The sequence below is a fragment of the Peromyscus eremicus genome, chromosome 1 (assembly GCF_949786415.1).
Source record: "Peromyscus eremicus chromosome 1, PerEre_H2_v1, whole genome shotgun sequence".
Lineage (NCBI taxonomy): Eukaryota > Metazoa > Chordata > Mammalia > Rodentia > Cricetidae > Peromyscus > Peromyscus eremicus.
Window position 1 is genome coordinate 98,958,264 of NC_081416.1, and position 22,262 is coordinate 98,980,525.

Here is a 22,262-nt window from a genome sequence, read left to right on the forward strand (position 1 = left end):
TGGGCTATACCATGAGATTTTGTCTCAAACCAAACCAAAAACATGGGGCTGGGGATAAAGCCTAGTGGTAGGCTTGTTTATCAGACTCAAGGCCCTGGGTTCAATCCCCAGCACTGAAGAAAGAAGTTGAAGAAAGGAAAGAAACAAACTTGGGTTTTGTATGTGGGGAGAGGTTGTTGGTTGGTTGTAAGGAGTGTCAGATCTAGGTGGAAAAACATGAATCAACAGCTTAGAAGAGACTGTAGGTGGACACAAGTACTTTGAAGATGACTTAGATGTTCTGGTCATCTGGATGAGTACAGATGTCAACCTGAACAGTGTGGAGTTCTGAGAGTAAACCTAGCTGGTTTACTCTGGCAAATGTCTGTGTTGAGGGGTAGGAGGCTGGGACTAGTAAGGCAGCAGGAATGATTCCAAGACTTGGAGGAGGACGTGGCTTCTACTCCTCTACACAGGAAAGATGGAGAAGGAACACGCCCAGAAGGGAAGAGATTTAACTCCATTTTGCTGACTTTGTGGGTCTGGGGCATCTAAGCTGCCATCCCACAAGCCAAAGCTCAGGAGAGAGACATGAATGTGGGAGTTGTTGCTATGGAAATGGTCTTCATGGTCATGGGAGTAGATGAGATCACCTGGGAAGAGTGAGTTCAATGACTTCAATAAATGCAGCCAAGAGACAGAACCATGAAGTCTATCTACAGAGATGGACAGGCACATCCTCTTCACTCCATTCCGCCTCACCTGACAGCCTTGCTGCCCTTGTCTGCTCCAGCCTTCTAGTGGCTCCCTCATCTGTTCTGCTTCCTTCCACACTCCCTACTAAGCCACCAGAGCAACTGTTTTTTCTTTTTGAGACAAGGTCTTGTTATTATATAGTCTAGGCTGGATTTGAACTCATGATCTTCCTACCTCAGCTTTCCAAGTGTTGGGAATTACAGGCATGTGCCACCATGCCCAGCCAGTAGCAAGGCTTTCAAAATGTATAAGCAACCAAAACACCATGCTGCTCATCACCTTACAATGTCTTCCTGTAACAATGATATTAGAAGAGACCCATGACTCCAACAAGGTTCTTAAAACATGTCTGCTGAATGAATGAAGCTAGTGGATCAAGGAATTGTTCAGAAAAAATAAAAGTGCCTCACATCCTCTAGGTTACCAGCTTTCAGGCTGTGGCTGGGAGTCTAAGTAGTGGCAGATGAGAGAAATGACAGTGGAGTGCAGGGTGCAGACCACTAACTGCAGAGGTGACTACCTGTCACAATGTATCCCTCAGATCTTACGTTCTTTGAGGTCAGCAAGTGTATCTTATTTCAATGTCCTTCAAAGAAGCAAACACAGAAAAATATGTTCTTTTAAAAAAATATACTGTAATGTGTGTAACTGTTTTGTCTGCCTACTATGTACATGAAGTGTCCTTGAACGCTAGAAGAGGGTACTGGATCCCCAGAACTGGAGTTACAGATGGCTATGAGCTGCCACAGGGGTGCTGGGAATTGAACCCAGTTCCTCTGGAAGAGTAGCCAGTGCTCTTAACTGCTAAGTCATCTCTTCAGCCCCCAGAAAAATGGGTTCTTTTGCTTTTTGGAGACTGAGTTTCTCTGTGTAATCTTGGCTGGCTTGGAACTTGATCTGTAAACCAGGCTGGCCTTGAACTTAGAGATCTGCCTGCCTCTGCCTCTCTAGTTGGACTACAGGTGTGTGCCACCACAGCCCAGTTGAAAAATGGGTTCTTAATAAATGTATGCTAAGAAATTGCTTCACTTCACAGTTGTGTTGTGTTTGTATTTAAGCACTCACAGCAACCCTCTTTGATCTTCTCTGGCTCAGTGAGGAAAGTTCCAATGTAGATTAGATAGTTATTTTATAGCCTTCCTTTCAAGAAAAATGATTTTTATTTTATGTGTATGAGTGTTTGCCTGTATGCATGTATTTGTACCATGTGTATCTCTGGTGACTGAGAAGGCTGGGAAAGGGCACTGGACTCTCTAGAACTGGGTTGCAGATAGTTGTGAGCCACCATGTAGGTTGGTGCTGGGTACCAAACTCAGACCCTCTACAGTAGCAGCACGTGCTCTTAACTGCTAAGCCATCTCTCCAACACCTCCCTCTTTTTTTTTTTTTTTTTTTTTTTTTTTTTTTAAAGACAGGATCTGGTCTAGAATTTGCTATATAGACCAGACTAGCCTAGAACTCAGAGATTCACTTGCCTTTGCCTCCTGAGTGCAGGGATTAAAAGGCATGCACCACCACCACATCCAGCTCACTTTATAGCCTTTCTTTCCAATAGTTTTTTTTACTTCCCCAAATCATTGTATGGCAGATCAGTAACAAGAGTGACCACGGGGGAAAAATTAATTTCTTACTTTCTTTTAAATAAAAAATAAGCCAATTTATATAGTTTAAATTCATCTTATCAAATATTTAACTTATTTATAGTGAAAACAATCAAAATTCTTTCCCTTGCTTTTGGAAATATAGAGTACATTTTAATTACTAGTATTTACTCTATGTTGAACTTGCACAACAGAATTTTTACTTCTATGTAACTATTAATTGCTACCCATTGATCAACTTTTGCTCATCTTCTTCTTACTTCTATTTTCCTCAAACCATCCTATTCTCAATTTCTATGAGAAAACCTTTTAAAATATATACTCTATATAAATGAGAAGATGTCAGCAGCTGCTGTCCTGTGCCCACATATTTTCACTTGACGTAATGATTTCCACCTCCACTCACATCACAAATAAGAGTGCAATTTCCTATGTTGAACAGTTAGCTGTTTTGTCTAAACACATCTTCCTGTGTGGTAAGATTTAAGAAAGAAAAGTCAAATTCAGAAAGTAAACAAAAAATATGCAACTTAGAAAGTTCCTGAAAGCTATGGGGGTCACAAGGTCCTCTACATTATTAAATGAATTGCAGCAATTGTTGAGATGAGATTTTGCAATGGATCAATCTCTGGAAGTTGTTCAGGAAACTCTAGGAATATAGCTTTGGAGAGCAGTAGTCACCTATGCTGTGGTTGGCTCTTTGGTGATACAGCTACTTTGAGTCATGCATGCTCCTCTAACAAATCTCTCATTTATGCTCATGTAAGTAACCTGAATGAACTCCATGGTTCACTAAACTAGACTTGGGTGGAATTATTTCCTTAGTCTGCTGTGCAGAATTTCTCACTTTCAATTTGGAAGAACTATGCAATCTATAACCCTTTAAAATATGAGACTTACAGGCCGCAGCTTGCCATATGAGGTGTCAGGAGTCTGCCTTGATGCTTGTGAGAACCCTGGTGATTCGGCATGTAGGCTGTTTTCTGAGGGAGAGAACCCAAGAGGTTGATGACTGAACAGTAGAGATGCTAGTGTAGATGTGAGTGCTGAGGGCATGTGCCCAGGATGCTTACCATTGGCTGAAGGAGACCGGGGGAAGAACTGGGAGCTCCTCTTATCTGGACTGGGATAAGGGCTGCTGGGAGGCTGGTCGTACAGCGGCAGTGGAGGCAGGGATGTGTGCGGCTTGGGGGATGGAGAGATCTGCAGCAAAGGACACAGAGTTATGAGATACTCACCTCAGGAAGGAGAGCTTGGCTGTTTCACTGCTCAGCATGCCTTCCCTTTCTCTGGAGCTAAGTTATAACTGTTAACACTTGTCAGCCTCATAGAAGCAAATAGTCCTAAATTAACTCTAAAACTTCAACTTTGTATTGCACTTAACTCTTCCCTCTCAGATTTCATTATTCTATTGATTCTAGTTGATCTTAAACAGTTACTGAGTCAAACCATTCTCTGGGGTTCTTCTATTAGGCAAGTCAGCTAAATCTGTGAAGAACAAAATGGGGACAAATGGTGTCTGTGTGTGAAGATAAAATCATTGGTTGAGCTCCTGACTTCCCTAGGTTTTCTACATGTCAGACTAAGTACTCTAAATCACATGCCTTACCCTTCCATCTGCCAGACCTGGTAGGATAGATCTCCAAAGAGGACAAATCAAACCGACAATCTCCTGTAAAACAACACTTAGCTGTGGTGAGGGAAACTGAGCCCCAGAGAGCACTGGTAGGACCTGGGAGAGCCAGGGGTTCTAATGAGGTAGCAGGGCCAGCTAAGGTCCCTACCTCAGAAGCTAGCTGAAGATAATACACCCCTCCCTGGCTTCTTTCTCTCCAGCAAAATCATCTTTTAAATGTTATGTGAAATTCATTACTTTACTGAATTCAGAGAAAACAATTTGGGAAAGAGAATGGAATGTAAGATGGTCATTTTCTACAAAGTCCTAACAAGCCTCTAGTTGTCCAAATCCAGTTGTGCAGACACCTGGCTATCAAGGAACAGAATGAAGGAGAGGCTTATCTATCTTTCTTCCTCTCATGTACCTGAATCTCTCTTGTCCACGGAGTGTCACCATTCTCTGAGGCTGAGAGTTCTTCAACTAGCACCGATGGGAAAACGCCAATTCGACCATTGAACTCCCCTTCCCAGAAGCCATCGTCATCTTGGTTTTCTTTGTTCAAGATACGGATAATTGCTCCCTCAGGAAAGGACAATTCATCGTCCGTCTGGCCCTCATAATCATAAAGTGCTTTCACAAAACAGACTAGAAGCAAGAGAAAGACAAATTGATAAGAACAGACAAATGCACTGTTTTGTCCTTGACTCTAAGACAAGGTCTTTTCTGTAGCTGGTCTCAAACTTGCAACAATCCTTCTGCTTTAAACTCCTGACTACTAGAATAACAGGTGTACACATATCACGTCTAGCCAGCTGGACTGATTTCATAACCACCCTTGTGCTCCGTAACAACTAGCAAGCATCATACAAGACAAGATTAAGTTTTAAGTTTTTATTCACTGAAAGTAACTTTATGCTTCTACTAATCAGGACTAGTGCTATCAAATATAGGAAGATATAGGACATAAAGTAACTTCCAGGTATTAGTTTAGGTCAGAACTGTGACCAGACTGAGTGTCTTATTTTAGTCTTTACCACTAGCATCTCCATTGAGGCTGCCTGAAACGAGTTCTGCTTCTGTGGAATTGCTGGATGTGTGGGACCGACTGTCCAAAGCAGCCAAGGACTGCAGCATGCTCAGTAGGCTGTTTGAGGTGGGAAATTGTAGGTATTTTTCTGGAACATAACCCACTTGTCCAACTTTATTTCGAGCCTGGGCAAAAGATAGGGGAAAAAACAGGTTTATACACACAATTTGGACAGAGCATACCAAGAACCAAAATAAATGCCTAAAACATCATAAGAAGGGGTGATATGAGCAAAGGAATATACCTTTACCCAGTCTTCCATATCTCCATCTTCAATCACTTCTAACACCTCATGCTCCTCAATGGTCAACTCATCTGGTTGAGAAGCCTGCAATGTAGGATGGCCATGGACAAAATCAAAAAGGTTAGATAAAGAGCAGATGTGAGCTGGTCATAACAAAAGCCAGGGATCAAAATATTGAAATGATTTTGAGCAACAAAATTTTAGTGTCGTAAAACTATCATAATGAGGTGAAGTTTTACTTCAGAAAACTAAACAAAATAAAACTGCAACAGAAACTGGATCCTCAAGAGGTAATCGGGTTCAGTGAGCAGAGTGCGATGCTGGAAGCAAAGGGCCTGGATGTTGGCTCCAGCTCGCTTCTCTGCTGTGCTTATCTGCCACAAGTTATTCAGCACAATGCCTCCATTTATTCCAAATGTCACCCTTGCCACTTTCTGAAAATGGTGGTCAATGTGGCAAGAATAAGCACAGAACCAAGATGACCTGGGAGGCATACGTAACCAAGAAGGCACTTGAATGGCAGGGCTACCAGAGGCTATCATGAAGTGCATGCAGTGGAAACAGACACCATGTACATGGATTGCAGGGTGGCTTGAGCAGTGCCTAGGGCGCCTCTGAAGAAGAAAGGTATGAGCAAGCCAATGACTGAGGTTGGATTTTGCTCCGCCTTGAGTGTGGAGACTGGGACTGATCCACACGGATGTTTCTCCACTAGCTGTAGCTGCTTTACTGTCTCTGCTGGCTCCCACAACCATGTCTGCTTTTGAGAAACAGAACCTGAGGAAACTCAGATGCTCCAGAGGAACTCCACAGAGAGAGTCTCTAGCAAGGCTTCCTGAAGAGTCTTGTCTGTCACATGTGGCATGTGTCTTCTGGTTCTCTAGGAAAAAGCCTTCAGAGCTTTCTCCAAGTCCCACTGTCACACAGGCTTTATTGTTCTTCAAATCTCAGACTCAAGTATAAAACATCTCCAAATTATACAAACAAACAGAAGGCTATAAAGTGAGAAACATTTTCTTTTCTTTGGGGGGATTTAGGATCTCATGTAACCCAGGCTGGCCTCAATCTTGCTATATAGCTGAGCATGACCTTGAAGACCTTGGATTTCTGATCCTCTTGCATCCACTTACTGAGTGCTAGGATTACTGGCATGCTGCATTACAACTGTTATTGAAAGTGAGTAACTTCCTGAGACACATTTCATATTTCATCAAAACCCAGATTATGGATGATGCCATAGCTTCCTGACACAGAAACAGGACTGAAGATGAATGACCACTCAGAATATTCTAACCACAGATTTTGTTTTGTTTTGTTGTTTGTTTTGAGACAGGGATTCTCTGTGTAGCCCTGGCTCTCCTGGAACTCACTCTGTATACTAGCCTGGCCTCACACTTAAGAGATCCCCTGCCTCTGCCTCCCAAGTGCTGGGATTAATGGCATGTACCACCACCACCCAGCTCCAATGACAGGTTTTAAGTAGATTACTTCTAACTTCAAAATATGAAGAAACTCCCATCCATTTACTCTCCATATTCCTTCTGTGGAATTTTTTTTGTTACTCTGAAACTATATTGTGTGCTCGGCAGAGTGACACCTGCCTATGAATCCCAGGTTGAGACAAGAGGAGTTCCTGGCCAGCCTGGGCTACAAAGTGACATCCTGTTTCAAAGGAACCCCCCTTTGTAATGAAGTCATTTCCTTAAGTACATGGCAAGACTTAGTATCAATACAACCAGACTTGAATGTGTGTGAAAGCAAAGCAGGAGGGGTCAGAATACAACATGCTGTTGTCCTGTGACAAGCCATGGAGGTCCATGTGGATTGTCCAGCTTTATAGCAGTAGGCCAACAGAAGTGAGCACTAGAGATCTACAGCCAGTGGGCCCTGTGGCCTCTCAAAGCCTCGAGCCAGCATATGCTTTCCTGCCCTCTGAGCACACTGTGCTCTTCCTTGCCTGTTTCTTCCCTTTGTTCTCTGTCTGCCAGCCCTCCTCCACCTTTCTTTCCTTTTTTCTTTATTGGTTTTTCAAGACAGGGTTTCTCTGTGTAGCCCTGGCTGTCCTGACACTCACTTTGTAGACTAGGCCGGCCTCTAACTTAGAGATCTGTCTGCCTCTGCCTCCCAAGTGCTGGGATTAAAGGTGTACGCCACTACCGTAGACTGCTGAGTAGTCCAGCTTCAGTCAATTTCTATGGGCAAATGACCCTAAGATGTCGTTGAGGGCTGGAGAACTGGCTCGGCTGTTAGAGCACCAGCTGCTCTTGCAGAGAACCGGGGTTTAATTTGCAGCACCCACATGGCAGCTCACAGCTGTTTGTAAATTCAGTTCCAATGGACCCAATGCCCTCTTCTGGCCTCTGTGGTTACTTCTGGGAGACCTTTGCATCTCTCAGACACTGACTTCCATGCACAGCACTCCAGCTAGTTGTTCATCCCTGTGGGCTTCCTACTAAAATGACTTAGAGTGGGGCTATGTTTCTTCTCTCATCCCAACTACAGATAGCAAGTAATTAATAAATGGCTACTAAATATACAATCTTAATTCTGTGTCCCTTAAGTCTCAATACTCTCAGTAAGTCAGAAATCCATTCCCACCTATCTTTAATTTCCTGTATTTTGCTTTCCCGGTTTTAAAATTCATGCTTATTCATTACAGAAAAGCTGAAGAATGGCACAGAGATCTTGGAGATACACATATAATTTGGTATTCTTTGTATCTGACATTTATAACAAGGTTTGTTTGTTTGTTTTTGGGATAGGGAGGGTCTCGATATGTAGCTCTGGTTGGCCTGGAACTCACAAAGATCTGCTTGCCTCTGCCTCCATAGGGCTAGCATTAAAGGTGTGCACCACCACACCCAGTTCTTTTCAAAAATTGTGTGAGTTTTGCCTACATGTATGTCTGCGCACTTTTGGGAATCAGTTCTCTTTTCCTATCACATGGATTCTGGGGATCAAGCACCCGGCCAAGGGTTGGGGATTTGAACCCATAGTTGTGCATGTTAGTGAAGTACTCTACTAAGCTAAATTTCTGATCCCTAGACAGATTTTTCTACTCTGGTTTACCATAGGGAAATGGTCAGATATGTCAGCAGAAGTGATGGGGAAGAATATGAGCTGTCTGAAATCAGCTGGGGGCTTAGGACTCTCCATTTAATTATCACAAATCTTATTTATGGCACTTTCAAGGAAATATAACAATAAGAAGCAACATCAGGAAATATAACATCAGAAGTAACAATAACTTTAAGCTTTAGCTTTATACCTTGGAAGATCTTTCCAACTATCTCAGAAGATGACTTCAAATTTTCAGAAGATTATCAAAACAAGTTACACTCGTAAAAGCTCTAACCCTTTTAGGAAGCAAGAAGTATTATGTGTTTAAATATAATGAATGGATGACAAAAGCCAGGAATTACTGGTATTGAGTAGTAGATGTAGCCAACATTCAGCACATGGGGTGCAGGTGGGTTATCGGTGTACAGCAGTTGGAAAACTTTCTCTATACCCCCCCCCCCATATCATCTCTGGCACTATTAACCTCTTCTGTGTCTTAGCACAGTGGGGACAGAGGAGGATTCACTTGTTTATGCCTTCCTTGCATCCCTCATTTACTCCTTCTACAATTATTTCCTGTGCCCAGGCATTGTCACAGGTGCTGAACACAGATAAGGCACACAAAGTTTCTGTTTCTGTGGATCTTCAGTGAGGAGCCAGACAAAGAAATAGGAAAATAAGTAAGATAAAGTTTAGCTGGTCACAAATGTCCAATTACGTGTTTCGTGAGGTTATGGTCAACAATGAACTACAACATATGCAGTGGTCTTGTACGATTACAATAAAAGTCAGGCATGGCAGTATTGATTTGTCTATAATCCCAGCACTTGGGAGGCGGAGGCAGGAGGACTGCCCCAAGGCTGAAGGTATTTTCTACATAGGCTACCGAGTGAGACCCTATCTCAAAAATAAAATTATAATGGAGAAGGAAACGTTGTCATCTAATGATGTTGTAGCCATCATGACACCATAATGCAACACACTCCTCATGCTTGTGGCAGTGACTGTATGAACAAACCTGTGTTTCCAGACATACAAAAGTATGGCTCATACAGTTATGCAGAGTATGCAGCACTGATAAATAGGGCAAGGCAATGACAGTGAATCTACTGTACTATTTCTCTCTCTCTCTCTCTCTCTCTCTCTCTCTCTCTCTCTCTCTCTCTTTTTCTGTTTCTTCCTTTACCTTTGTTTTTGTTCATTTTTGACTCAGATTGGCCTAGAATTCTCTGTGTAGCCCAGGCTAGCTTTGATCTTTCAATCACTCTGCTTCAACCTCCTGAGTACTGGTATTCTAGACATGTGCTACCACATTCTGCTGAGTGTCGTATTAGAATATATTCCTTCTACTTAAAAACAAAACAAAACCTTTACCATAGAGCTAAACCTGGAAGTGCACACCTGCAATCCCAACACTTGGGAGGTAGGGGCAGTAGGATTGGGCGTTTAAGAGGATTCTCAGCTACAAGTGAGTTTGAGGCTAACCTGGGCTCCATGAGAATCTGTCACACACAGAGAAGTTTACTGCAAAGCAGCCCCGTAGTTCTCATGCGCTTTGTTCGTTATGGCCTGATGAGCAGTAGTAAAACATGCAGAACACATAACTCAGTGAGTAGTAGGCTCTACTATCAGGCTATGGAAGCTCCCTCTATGTTTGCATGACACTGAAATCACTTAATGCATTCTTTCTTAGTGCAGTTGCATTCTTTAGAATGTATTCCCACTGTTAAGCAATGCATGACTGTTCAGAGTAAATAAAAGAGGACAACAGGTCAGAGTAGGCTGTTAAGGATGATCCGAACCCGAGTAGGTACTTTTTCTTTCTTTCTTTCTTGGTTTTTTTTTTTTTTTTTTTCTTTTTTTCTTTTTCGAGGCAGGGTTTCTCTGTGTAGTTTTGGTGCCTGTCCTGGATCTCGCTCTGTAAGACCAGGCTGGCTTCGAACTCACAGAGATATGCCTGCCTCTGCCTCCCAAGTGCTGGGATTAAAGCATGCGCCACCACCCAGCTTTTTTTTTTTTTTTCCTTAAAGGAAAGAGATTTTTAAAAAGATTCATTTTATTTTAATTATGTGTATGGTATAAGTATAGTTGCTCTTGGAGGCCAGAGGCCTGGAGTTGGACTAGCAGGTAGTTGTGAATTGCTCTACGTGGATGCTGGGAACTGAATTTATGTCCTTTGTAAGGGCAGCAAGAGCTTCTAACTGCTGAGCCCTCTCCTGCAAGGAAGGTGCTTTTTGAGCTGGGCTCAAAGGGAGAGAAGTAGGGAGCTGAGACGTGAGGAAATGGAGTTCTAGGCAGAAGGAGTGAGCAGTACAAAGATGTTCAGGGGGAAGGAGCTGAGTGCCCCTGGAGTCTGAACTGCAGCCACTGGCTACTGTGCTGGATTTTTTCCTACAACCACTTTGTAAGACATTTTTCTTCTGGTCTCAATCTGGTGGGGGTGGGGTGGGGTGGGAGAGTCCTAAGGGAAGGTCTATGCCAAGCTGGGGCATGAACTCTAGCCACTGAGAGTTTATAAGACTGTGCCCAGTGCTTTGTATTATGGAAGTGTTACTCAGTCTTCAAAGTAGATACCATTCCTGCCATACAGGAAAACAAACAAACCAAAAAACCCCGAAGACAAACAAAACCCCCAAAACACTGGGTCTCACAGAGACCAAGTTGTTTGGGTAGCTCAAGAGCAACAGAGACAGCGGTTTTGAGACAGGGTTTCTCTGTGTAGCCCTGGCTGTCCTTGAACAGAGACCTGCCTGCTTCTGCCTCTGAGTACTAGGATTAAAGGCACGTGCCAACACCACCTGGATAGAGACAGGGTTTTAAGCAGAGAAGTCAATGGCAGAGTCTCACCATTTCATTACCACGTCCTATTGCTATCAGCAGATGGCAGCTTTATGCTAGCCAGCATAGTGTGAGCAGAGAGTCTCATGAGTTCTCAGAGTTGTCACAATTTATTATCACCAATACATGGGGGAGATACAAACCTTATAGGAATAAACAACTTTGCAGGTAAGTGGGTAATTCCTTAAAGTGCCAGAAGGGCTGGAGCTGCTGTCATCAAAAACATCCATGTTGTCTTCAAACTCTTCTCCTTCTTCTCTTTCAGCATCTGCATTAAGCTAGGAGAAATTAGAAGCCATTGGCTACTTTGTTTATTTCATGAAAACGGTAGAAAACAGGAAAAAAAATCACTTGAAATCTGATTGTTTCGAAATATTAATTCATCAATTCAACCACAGAGAAATGACTGTCCTCAATTGCATTTTCCATATTATAAAGACCAGAGAATGTTTAAAATCTACAGTTTCAGGCCACTTGGAGTTACACACACACACAAAAGTAAAACGTCAGTCTGGGAAGCTGCTGGTTTTGTAGAAGTACTTGCCATGCAAACCTTGACAACCTGAGTTTCATCAGCAGATCCCATGGTGGAAGGAAAGAACCAATTCCCAAGGATTGTCCTCTGTATTCCACATGCACACCACGGTACATTTGTGTGTGCACACACATATATACACACATGCATGTACAAACAATAAATAAAGTAAAGCATCTCAGTGGTACACATGTATAATTCAAGCATTGGGGAAGTGGAGGCTAGAACTAAAGGCTGGCTTTAGCTAGATGGTGGGTTCTGGACTAAATGAGACCCTGTCACAAACAAACTTTTTCAAGTATTTAAGAAGTATTTTTTATCAGTATCCCTTCACTTTTTGCTATTAAAAAATAGCTAACAAAGTCCTCTTAACATTTTAAATTCTAACATGAGGAAACAAAGATTCCTACATGTTAACAGGTAGGAATGATGTGGAGAAACAGTCTATAACTATGGTAGGTAGAAATGCAAATTCACACATTGTTTTTAGAAAATATAGTGCCCAACACAGGGTTCAAGCCATGACCAATAGCAGAATTAACTATGATAAGGTGCTCTGTTACCGAAAGACACTATCAGAAGGGGCCAGAGATGCAGCTCAGTTTATAAGAGTACTTGTCTTGTTCTATCCTCCGCACTCCATAAACCAGGTGTGGTGGTGATGCATGCTTGCAATTTCAACACTCAGGAGGCAGAAGCAAGAGGATCAGAAATTCAAGGTCACATAGCAAGTTTGAGGCCAGCATGAGCTACAAGTGACCCTGTCTCAAAACAAACAAAGCAATCAATCCATTAACCCCTACAGTGAAGCCAGGTGTGATGTATCATGTCTGTAATATCAGCATTCAAGAGGCTTAGTCAGGAGGACTGCTTTGAGTGTGACACCAGTCTAGGCTAAGAGTGACACCTGGTAGCACATGCCTATATTCTCAGCACTTGGGAGGCAAAGGCAGGATTATCCTTGGCTATATAATGAGTGTAGGCCAGTTTAGGCTACATGAACCCCTGTAACAACCAATCAATCAATCAAACAAACAAAACACAACCCCCAAACAAACATAAAACAGTAAAAAAACAGGCAAGGAAAACCCACCACAATGAGATACTACTTTCCATTCATTTGGGTCTTTATCATCAAGAAAGAGAAAAGAGCACGCTGAGGATGTAACAAAGCTGAAACCCTGTAGTGGGACTGTAAATGACCCAGCTGCTATGGAAAAAAAATATAGTGTTTCCTTAATAAATTAAACATAGAATTACATATAATTCAGAAATTTTCCTGGGTATATACCTAAAAGAACAGAAAGCATAGACTTGAACAGATGTTTGCAAACTGATGTTCACAGGAGCAATATTATAACTGTCAAAGTTCCACTGACAGAAGAATAGGTACATGAAACACAGTACACACATATAATGGAATATTACTCAGTCTTAAAAAAAAAGGAATGCTGGCTGACACATAATACTATAGGGATGTACTTGAAGAAATTACGCTAAGTGAAATAAGCCATCCACAAAAGGATAAACATCACCTCTATTTCTAAGAAGTATACGGAGTAGTCAAAGTCACAGAGATAAAGTTACACAACATTTGTTGGGATTGAAGGTAGCTCATAGGAGTTATTGTTTACTAGGTACAGAGTTTTACCATTTTCATTTGGTTGTTTATTTGAGACAGAGTCTCAATATGTATCCCAGACTGGCCTGAAATTTATGTATCTCAGGCTTGTCTCAAACTTGGAATTCTTTGCTTCTTCCTTTTGACTACTCAGATTACAGGTAAGGGCTACCATGGCCAATCAGAGTTTCTCCCCCCCCCCCTTTTTTTAAAAAAATATTTTATTTTTAATTGTGTGTGTGTGTGTGTGTGTGTGTGTGTGTGTGTGTGTGTGTGTGTTTATGTGTGTACCAGACAGAGGACAGAGACATCAGATCCCCTGAAGCCTGAGTTACAAGTGGTTGCTAGCCACCTGTTGTGGTGCTTGGAACTAGGTCCTCTGCAAGAGCAGGACAAACATTCTTAACCACTGGGCCATCTCTCTAGCCTCTTAAACATATTTTATATATTCAGAAGAACTTGCTTTCACACTCTAGGAAAAGTTACAGACATTTTAGTGTATTACAAAAAATACTCAGACATTTATAAAAATGGGGTTAGAACAAGTTTCCAAAAATATATACAGAATGTTAACATGTAATGTGCTTTGGTACTGGGAATCAGTCCAGAGCACTTTATCTTGCCAGCATGGACTGATACTAAATATTCCTTTTGCGTCCTCTGTTTTCAGTTCACATTTTATTCTCACAGAAAGGACTAGAAGGCTTTAGTGACAACAGGAGCCACTGTCAGATGCTTGGCTTGGCTCTAGCAGCTTTCTAAAGCACAACATCTAAGACTAATTTCTTCCTTCCTCCCTCCATCCTCTTCATTGTTCTCGTGTTTTCTTGACCCAGCATTTCTAAAATCTCAGTCTTCTTTTGTCTCTTATCTTAAGGACTACACTCTCAACCCTTCTTTCTTTCTTCTTAGCCATACTTACACGTTTCCTTCCTTAATTGTTGTAAAATGCTTACTCTTCCTGCAAGGGCAGTGAGAAGAACCCTGTGGGAATTAGTTTTTGTAGTGGCTGTCTCCTGGCACTCAGCACCTTCAGCTCTGTTGTGCTCATAGGGAGGGAAGCAATGAGCCTCGGTCTGACAGGTTAGATGTGAATACTGACTATATCACGCACTTGCTGTGTGTGACTCTGGGCAAGTCATTTGGTTTCTAAACTTCAGTGACCTCATGTTGCTAATGAAGACAACTATTTTTTCACAGGGCTATCATAAGGATTAAAGGAGGCAATACATTTTAAACCTTTAACACTCCCTGGGCAAATGAGAGGCACTTAGTAAGTCATTATCTTTTGCTGGTTTTAAGAGGCACAGAGAATCAGATGAGGAATTTGCTGACGCCTAATAAAGGGGGAAGCAGCTACTAGCAGAAATTGACCAGAACCTCTGAACTCTACTTGGACAGAGAAGTGACCACAGAGCAGAGAACCTTACTCTAAACACTGCCTAAGTAATAAGATATAAATGTCTGTTTCAAAGCAAGATGGAATACTAGGAACAAGATTTGAATTTCATGCCAGAAACAATTGAAAAAATTGGCCATGGGTCTGCAAGATGGCTCCACGGGTAAAGGTGTTGCCACCAAGCTTCAACTCAATTCAATCCCTGACCCTCATGGTGGAGGAGTAAACCAATGACTCTTGCAAGTTGTCCTTTGACCTCTACTTGATAAACATGGCATGCCCCACTCCCAGTAAATAAATGTAATAACATAAAAAATATGGTCAAAATATATGAAAGTTTTCAAGACACAGGCCACCAAGCAACAAGACAGTGGTGTCTGGGGAATGAAAACAATTTGCTCAACTTACTGTCAGAAAAAGTTTCCAGGCTGAGGACGGTGTGCCCTGTGAACTGAGGAGTGGAACTGGGAGTTCATGAAGGCCAAGGCGGCTAGAGTTCAGACCGAAGTAACAAGGAGAGCAGAAAGAGATCCTTTGCAGAGGAAATTTGCAGAGGCCTCATGTCTTCAGCTGAGAAGTGCTTAGTATATGAGTATGAATAAAGTAGCTGAGGCTAGAATAGAACCACCTAGAAGGATCAGAGAAAATTATCTCTAGAGCTCACACAGGTTTGGAAATGACTCCTGTTTCCCCTAAGGCATAGCACATCAGGCGGGGCTCACAGAGCATCAGTAAGAGTATGGAACACACGGGCAACGCCACCAACTAGATGTCACTGCATTTGTAGAGCACAGTACCCAACAGCAGCAGAATGCACACTCTCATATACCACATACTGGGTCACAAAAGAAATCTCAGTAAATTTCAAAGAACTGAAGTATGTTACTGATCTACAGTGTAACTAAATTAGAAATCAAAGGCAGAAATGTATCTGGAAAGCCTCCCCAAAATTTGGAAACTCAACAACATACTTCTAAGTAAGTTACCACTCAGTGAAGACACCGAAAAGCCAGTCAGAAAGTATCTTGAACTGAATGATAACACATTAGCAGAACCATGCAAAGAACCTAAAGTAATATGTAGAAGGAATGTTTACCAAATGCCTCCACAACAAAGGGGAAAATGTCTAAAAGCAATATCCCAGCCTCTACCTGAAAAAAGTCATAAAAGAACAAATTAAATCCAAATTAAACGAAGAAAGGAAATAATTAAAATCTAAGCAGAAATTAATAAAACAGGAAACAAAAACAACAAATGAAACCCAAAGTTTGCTCATGCAGAGAGCCATCTATCTGATGAACCTCTATTAGAACCAAATGATCACAAAAAAACAGGAGACAGAACCAACAGAAATAGAGTGATGACTGACATATCTACAGACGCTCCAGATAAGCAGATAATCACAATATCATAAACAACTTTATACCAGGAACTTCAGTAATTTGGATAGAACATTTTTTTTTACAGTAACAACAAAACCCAAGCCAAATTATCAAAGTCTATTAAAAGGAGAACAGCCTCTGGCTGGGCACAGGGTCAGCATCAGCAAACCCAAGAGAGGAAGGTAGTTTTACACTCAAGGTCAGCCTGGTTTACAAAGTGAGTTCTAGGCCAGTCTGGGCTATAAATGGAGATCCTGTCTCAGAAAGTCAGCCTTTTCCCAGCACTTTTTAAATTTTTAATTTTGAGATAGGGTTTCAGTAAGTTGCCCAGGCTGGCCTTGAACTCACCCAGTAGTCTAGATCTTGAACTTGTGATCTTTCTGCCTCAGCCTGCAAGTAGCTGAATCATACCCCGTGTCACCAGGATTAGTTTCTTAAAACACTAAATCCATACTCATTATATATCCTAGTTAAAAGCATATGTTGGCAGTATTTATCCTACCCAAATTCAAGACTTACAAAATTATGATAAGTAATAATAATAAAAAATAGCCCAGAACAACCAAATGTCCACAATGGGTAGAAGGAGAGTAGACATCTACAGCTATACAATGCAATATTGCTCAGCAATGAAAAACAAATGAACTGTTAACATACAGTAATAACGTGTGATCCTCAATGTCATCACACTGAGTTTTCAAAGTTCCACTCAGAAGAGTAGATATGATTCTCTTTATATAAATCCAGAATACAAACTAACCTAAAGTGCCAGGAAGTAGATCAGTGGTTAACTGAGGAATAGAAAATGAATGAGATTACAAAAGAGAATGAGGAAAGTTTGAGAGAATAATAAATATGCTTACTGTCATAACTGCAATTCTTTTACTAGTGCCTACATATGTCAAAACATATCAGAATGTATACATTAAACATGTGCAATTGAATGTATGTTTTTCAACCTTCAATAAAGCTGCTGAAATATCAATTAAGCTTGGGAATTTAAATGTCAACTGTACATTTAACACAGTTAATGTACACACAGTACACAAAGATTTAACACAACCACTAATGGCACTGGAAATAAAACACCCAATGATACTTAAAAAAAAAAAAAGACCTACACAGTAATTAAAACGACAGAGATTAGAAGAACACAGAGAAACCCCATAGAGTAAGGGCATGAGGTCTGAGGGTTGTAGAGGCAGACACCTCTGGGTTCAAATGTTACCTCTCCTCACTCAGACTTTAAGGAGATACTGAGTCTCCCAAGCCTATCAGTTCATCTGTAAACACACTCAGTAACATATTAGTTAACTAACTCTTCTAATGCAGATAATGTACAAATACACCTGACATAACTAACACTCCCCCACTCCTTGCTTTTAGTGGTGATTAAGCTTAGATGATAAAATGGGGGGAAAGTGCTTATCTTGAGGATGAGATGAATATTCTTTGACATGACTATGGGTAAGAAACTGTCACAGGAACTTTAGTAGTATTATCGCTATTTTAATTATTTTTGAGAAAGGCTCTCATGTAGCCCAGGTTGGTCCCAAATTCACTATGTAGCTGAGAATGACCTAGAACTTTTGATTCTCTTGCCTCTATCTCCTAAGTGCTAGGATTTTAGGTATATGCCACCACATTTGGTTTAGGTGGTACTGGGGATTGAACCCAGGAGTTCATGCATGTTAGGCAAGTGCTCTAACAACCCAGCTACATCTCCAGCACACTTTTAAAAAGAAGAAACTAATTTTTGTATTTCATTGAAATCAAAATGGATAAAACATTGAGTTTTAGCTGGGCAGTAGTGGCATACGCCTTTAATCCCAACACTTGGGAGGCAGAGGCAGGTGGATCTCTGAGTTTGAGGCTAGCCTGGTCTACACAGTGAGTTCCAGGACATCCAGGGCTACAAAGAGAAACCCTGTCTCAAAAAACCAAAAACTCCCCCCAAATTGTTTTTACAAATGTGAATTAATAATTTCCTAAAAACTCTCATTACACATAAAATAAATATTGTTAACAATAATATTGATAACATTTACATATTGTTCCATTACTTAAAGGAAATATCACTACCTTTTTGTTTATTTATTTTGTTTTGGCTGCCCAGGCTAGCCTCAAATCCCTTCTCCCTTAACCTCTCAAGTAGCTGAGATTATGAGTACCAATCTATCTAGTTCATCTTCTTTTTTGTTGGACATTCAAGTGATTTCAGATGCACATGCACACTTTTATTTAACCACACATTTCTGTGATGAGATCACATAGCATCTGCTTTCCTTACTATTTTTTTTTCAAGAATATGATAATACACACTGGCAGTATTTCTCCCAGCATTGGGAAAAATACAGTAAGCACTGTATTTTTACACAGTATTTGTTTTGTTTTTTTTTTTTTTTTTTTTTTTTTTTTTGGTTTTTTGAGACAGGGTTTCTCTGTGTAGCTTTGCGCCTTTCCTGGAACTCGCTCTGTAGACCAGGCTGGCCTCGAACTCACAGAGATCCGCCTGCCTCTGCCTCCCGAGTGCTGGGATTAAAGGCGTGCGCCACCACCGCCCGGCTTTTTACACAGTATTATACACTGGTAACTGTAGGGATTTTTAAAAAAGACTTATATTATTTTAATTATGTGTATGTGTGTGTAGGGGATATATGCATGTGAATGCAAGTGCCCAGAGGTCAGAGGTGTCAGATTCCCCAGAGCTGGGGTTACAGGCTGTTGCATGCTGGAAATTGAACTCAGGTCCTTAGGAAGAGCACTATGTGCTTTTAACCACCGAGCCATCTCCCCAGCTCTCTACTATAGTGATTTTGTGGCACAACAGATCTCTTGAGTTTCAGTCTTCTGATCTTATTACAATTATGTATCCTTTGACCGATGCTCATCACCCTTGCTTCCTAACCATCCAAGCCTCAGGGAAACACTATTCAATTCTACCTCTATGAGTTCAATGTTTTAAAATTACCATGTTTTTTGGGGGTGTGTGTGTTGTGTATGTGTGCATATAATGGTCAGAGGACAATTTCAGAAGTCAGTTTTCTCCTTCTACCATATGGGTCCCAGGTATCACTGAGGTCACCAAGCTTGGTGACAAGTACTTTCCTCTGTATACCTGCCTATTAGTGGATTAGTGGAATAATAGTCTATTATAGCTATGCTGCAAGTCAATGAATTGTAATAATACGGCTGGATATACTTCTCTCAGTGAGATTTTCAGTCCCACTCCCTTTTTGGTCTTGGCTACTGGCAAGTGAGACAGGTTCTCTCAACTGTAGATATTGCTTAGATATAGTCAACACTCAGCAAAGGGTCTCATGAGAAGGGCTGGCTGAAAGCAGTAAACTAAACTGATCTTACCAGAATTTGAAATGTCAATTTCACCAGAAGCTTGGGCTTTTTAGAGCATGGAACTTACTAGTTTCAATATAAAAGACTGCTGTCCCTTTGAAAGTACTATAAATATGAAAGCAATTGAAGCTTTTTTGCAAGGATATTCTTTTAACAATTTCTATTTGTTTCATTATAGAAATCCATTCTTTCTTTTAATTGGGATTAGCTCAAGCCCACAAACAGGTTTTCATATTTTAAAAACAAATTCTATTTGACTGCAAGGACTATTAGGCAGTTGGAGGGTAAAGGTTAAGCATATTAGTCTCCTTGCCTCTCAACCACATTATTCAGCACAGTCTTCAAGATGACTGGAGTCAGGATTTATTTCTCTGCAATTCTGCAAATGTCAGATCCTTAGGGAGGCTGCATAGCAAAGCAGACTGTCAGATCGCCTAGTATAACTGTTGAGGGAAGTCATGCAGACAGTGTCAGTTATAATTAGAAAATCTAGGAAAAAAGGAGACTAGAAAGAATAAAAATCTCACGCTTTGGGAATCTGTATTACAGAAAACAACCCTAAAATTGAAAAAAAGAAATTTAGTTGTTTCTTAGTATCCAATGAAAACTGTATCGAGGATCCCTTGTGGAAACCAATTCCATGGATGCTCAGGTCCCTTACATAAAATGGTAAAGTATTAAATATTACCTATGCATATCTAACAGACTGTAAATGCTATAGAAATAGTTGCTATATTGTAAACATGCTTAAGGTATACTGATCAAAGTCTCTATTTTCAGTACTAATGCAATTAAAAAAAACCCAAACATTTCATATTTGTGTTGGTTAAATCCATGCATGTAAAAGCCGTATTTATTATGAATGAACAATTGTATATATGCAAATGTTACATAGATGACCACAGAGACTCTAAAAGGAGGATTACGAAGATTATCTAGTAACAAGGAACATTAGACTGAAAAAAAAAATGCAAAATTAGTCTTCCTTATTATTTGTTTATGTAATTTTAAGGGCTAGGCTCTAAACTGAGTTATGGGTTTAAATGAGAGAAGGCAGGATAATAAGAGAAGGGAGGGATGAGTGATTCAGTGGCTCATGATGTCACTGGCAGTAATCCACTCTCGGGTAGCTCTCTGTAGGCTCTAGTTACCCAACAACTAAGTATCTCTCTGTCCCCCTACTCCCTCTCTCAAACTGGGTCTGATTATGTAGTCCTGGATGTCCTGCCTATGTAGTCCAGGCTGAAGGTCAGCCTTGAACTCAGGAGATCCATCTGCACCTGTCACCTGAGTGCTGGGATCAAAGATGCACACCACCATGCCCTGCATCTCTTTTTAAATGTGTCACCACATTCTGGGATTCTTTTCTTTCTTCTTCCCAATCCTATATTCTATATAACAGCATGAGACGGGAGGAAGAGTTATCATCTAAGTATGGTTCTCTAAGACAGATTATGTAGTTTAATAACATTTACCTTCCATGAGACACTCTTTAGCTATACTGTTAATGTCTATGATAGTCATCATGTTCCCCAGATGACTAATGCTTTTGTTGGCATCTACAAAGGAAGAAAATATTTGGTGGCCAGAATGTGTATTTCAGCCTCATGTTCCTCAGCCAGCTAGCTGTCAGTTTGAAGGGGTAAAAAATTCTCTGAATCATTTCAGTGTTACTTAAGGAAAAGGTTAAATAAATATTGGGACCTCATTAAGCTATTTTATGACTTAAGGTTTCCTTTAGTAATACAGCTGATAGATCTTCCATAAAATATAACCTCTTAAGCTAAAAAGGGAAATACAGGCTCTGTAAGACTGGCTAGAGGGTAGGGAAGGTGGGACAAGATTGGAAAGTACTGCTTTCCAAGGGGCTGACACTTCCTGATGAGCTGATGTCTAGAAGCCCCTATGCACATTTCATTTATTCGCTTCCTTCAGACTCATAAGCACAGCTTCTATTTAGCTCTTATTAAAGTCCATCAAGGCCTACTTCAGATGACATTTCTTTATGGGCAAACTCTTCTGGAGCTAGTACTGAGGTTTTCTGATAGTCTGTCACAGAATAAAAAATTCTGGGGTTAGAGGAGATCATAAGAGTCGGTTAACCTAATATTCCCTACGAAATCCAGAAAGGAGTGATTTTTTTTTTTTCTGCAAGGTGTGCTGATGAATTTGACATAAATGACCTGAAGTTTGCCACAGAGAGATGTAGCATGAATGTTAAACCTAGTCACATACTGTCGTATATCACTAAGATCTATAAAGGTCTGCTGGTTCTCCCAGCTGCTAAACACTGAAAAAAGACCAAGTCCCATTCACCTCTAATATGCCTAGGAAGAAAGCCAAAGTTGAGGATATATGCCTGCTCAACGTTAATTCATCCTCAAAAGGTGCTGACTCAAGCATAGTCATTTTGACTGATTGAAAGCAGGGCTGCTACAGAGCACAAAGAAGTTTGTGCCTCAAACCTGATGTTACCATAAACTGTAAAACAGAACAACCTGAGGTAGATGAGAAATTTAAAGATGTAATAGGAAGATGTTCCATGACATCCAGACAAGCTCTTCTAACCTCAAAGTCAAGTATATGATGTGCATGATTTCCAACCCCACAAGCCAGATTACCACTAGTATTGAAATAAAATTAACTTTCAATAGATTGTTTTTTTTCTTGTACCATAAGCCCCCCATACAGTCTTTTTAAATATATAAATGTATTCCCATTAGGAAATCAGAATGTTATGTGCAAAATGTGACAAAACTTCTAGGAATGTTTTTAAAAACTGGCCAGT

The 22,262-nt window shown here is 40.8% G+C and overlaps 1 protein-coding gene across 1 annotated transcript in view; it reads right to left on the minus strand.

Annotated features, from left to right (window-relative positions):
• Positions 1-22,262, minus strand: part of Fchsd2 (FCH and double SH3 domains 2) — a 212,099-nt gene that overhangs the window by 2,397 nt on the left and 187,440 nt on the right. The window contains exons 14-19 of the mRNA XM_059270348.1: positions 11,327-11,461; positions 5,286-5,369; positions 4,989-5,166; positions 4,379-4,599; positions 3,410-3,539; positions 3,237-3,319 (exon numbers count right to left, since the gene is read on the minus strand). Coding sequence (XP_059126331.1) covers positions 3,237-3,319; positions 3,410-3,539; positions 4,379-4,599; positions 4,989-5,166; positions 5,286-5,369; positions 11,327-11,461 — 831 coding nt within the window. The remainder of the gene's footprint in view (positions 1-3,236; positions 3,320-3,409; positions 3,540-4,378; positions 4,600-4,988; positions 5,167-5,285; positions 5,370-11,326; positions 11,462-22,262) is intronic.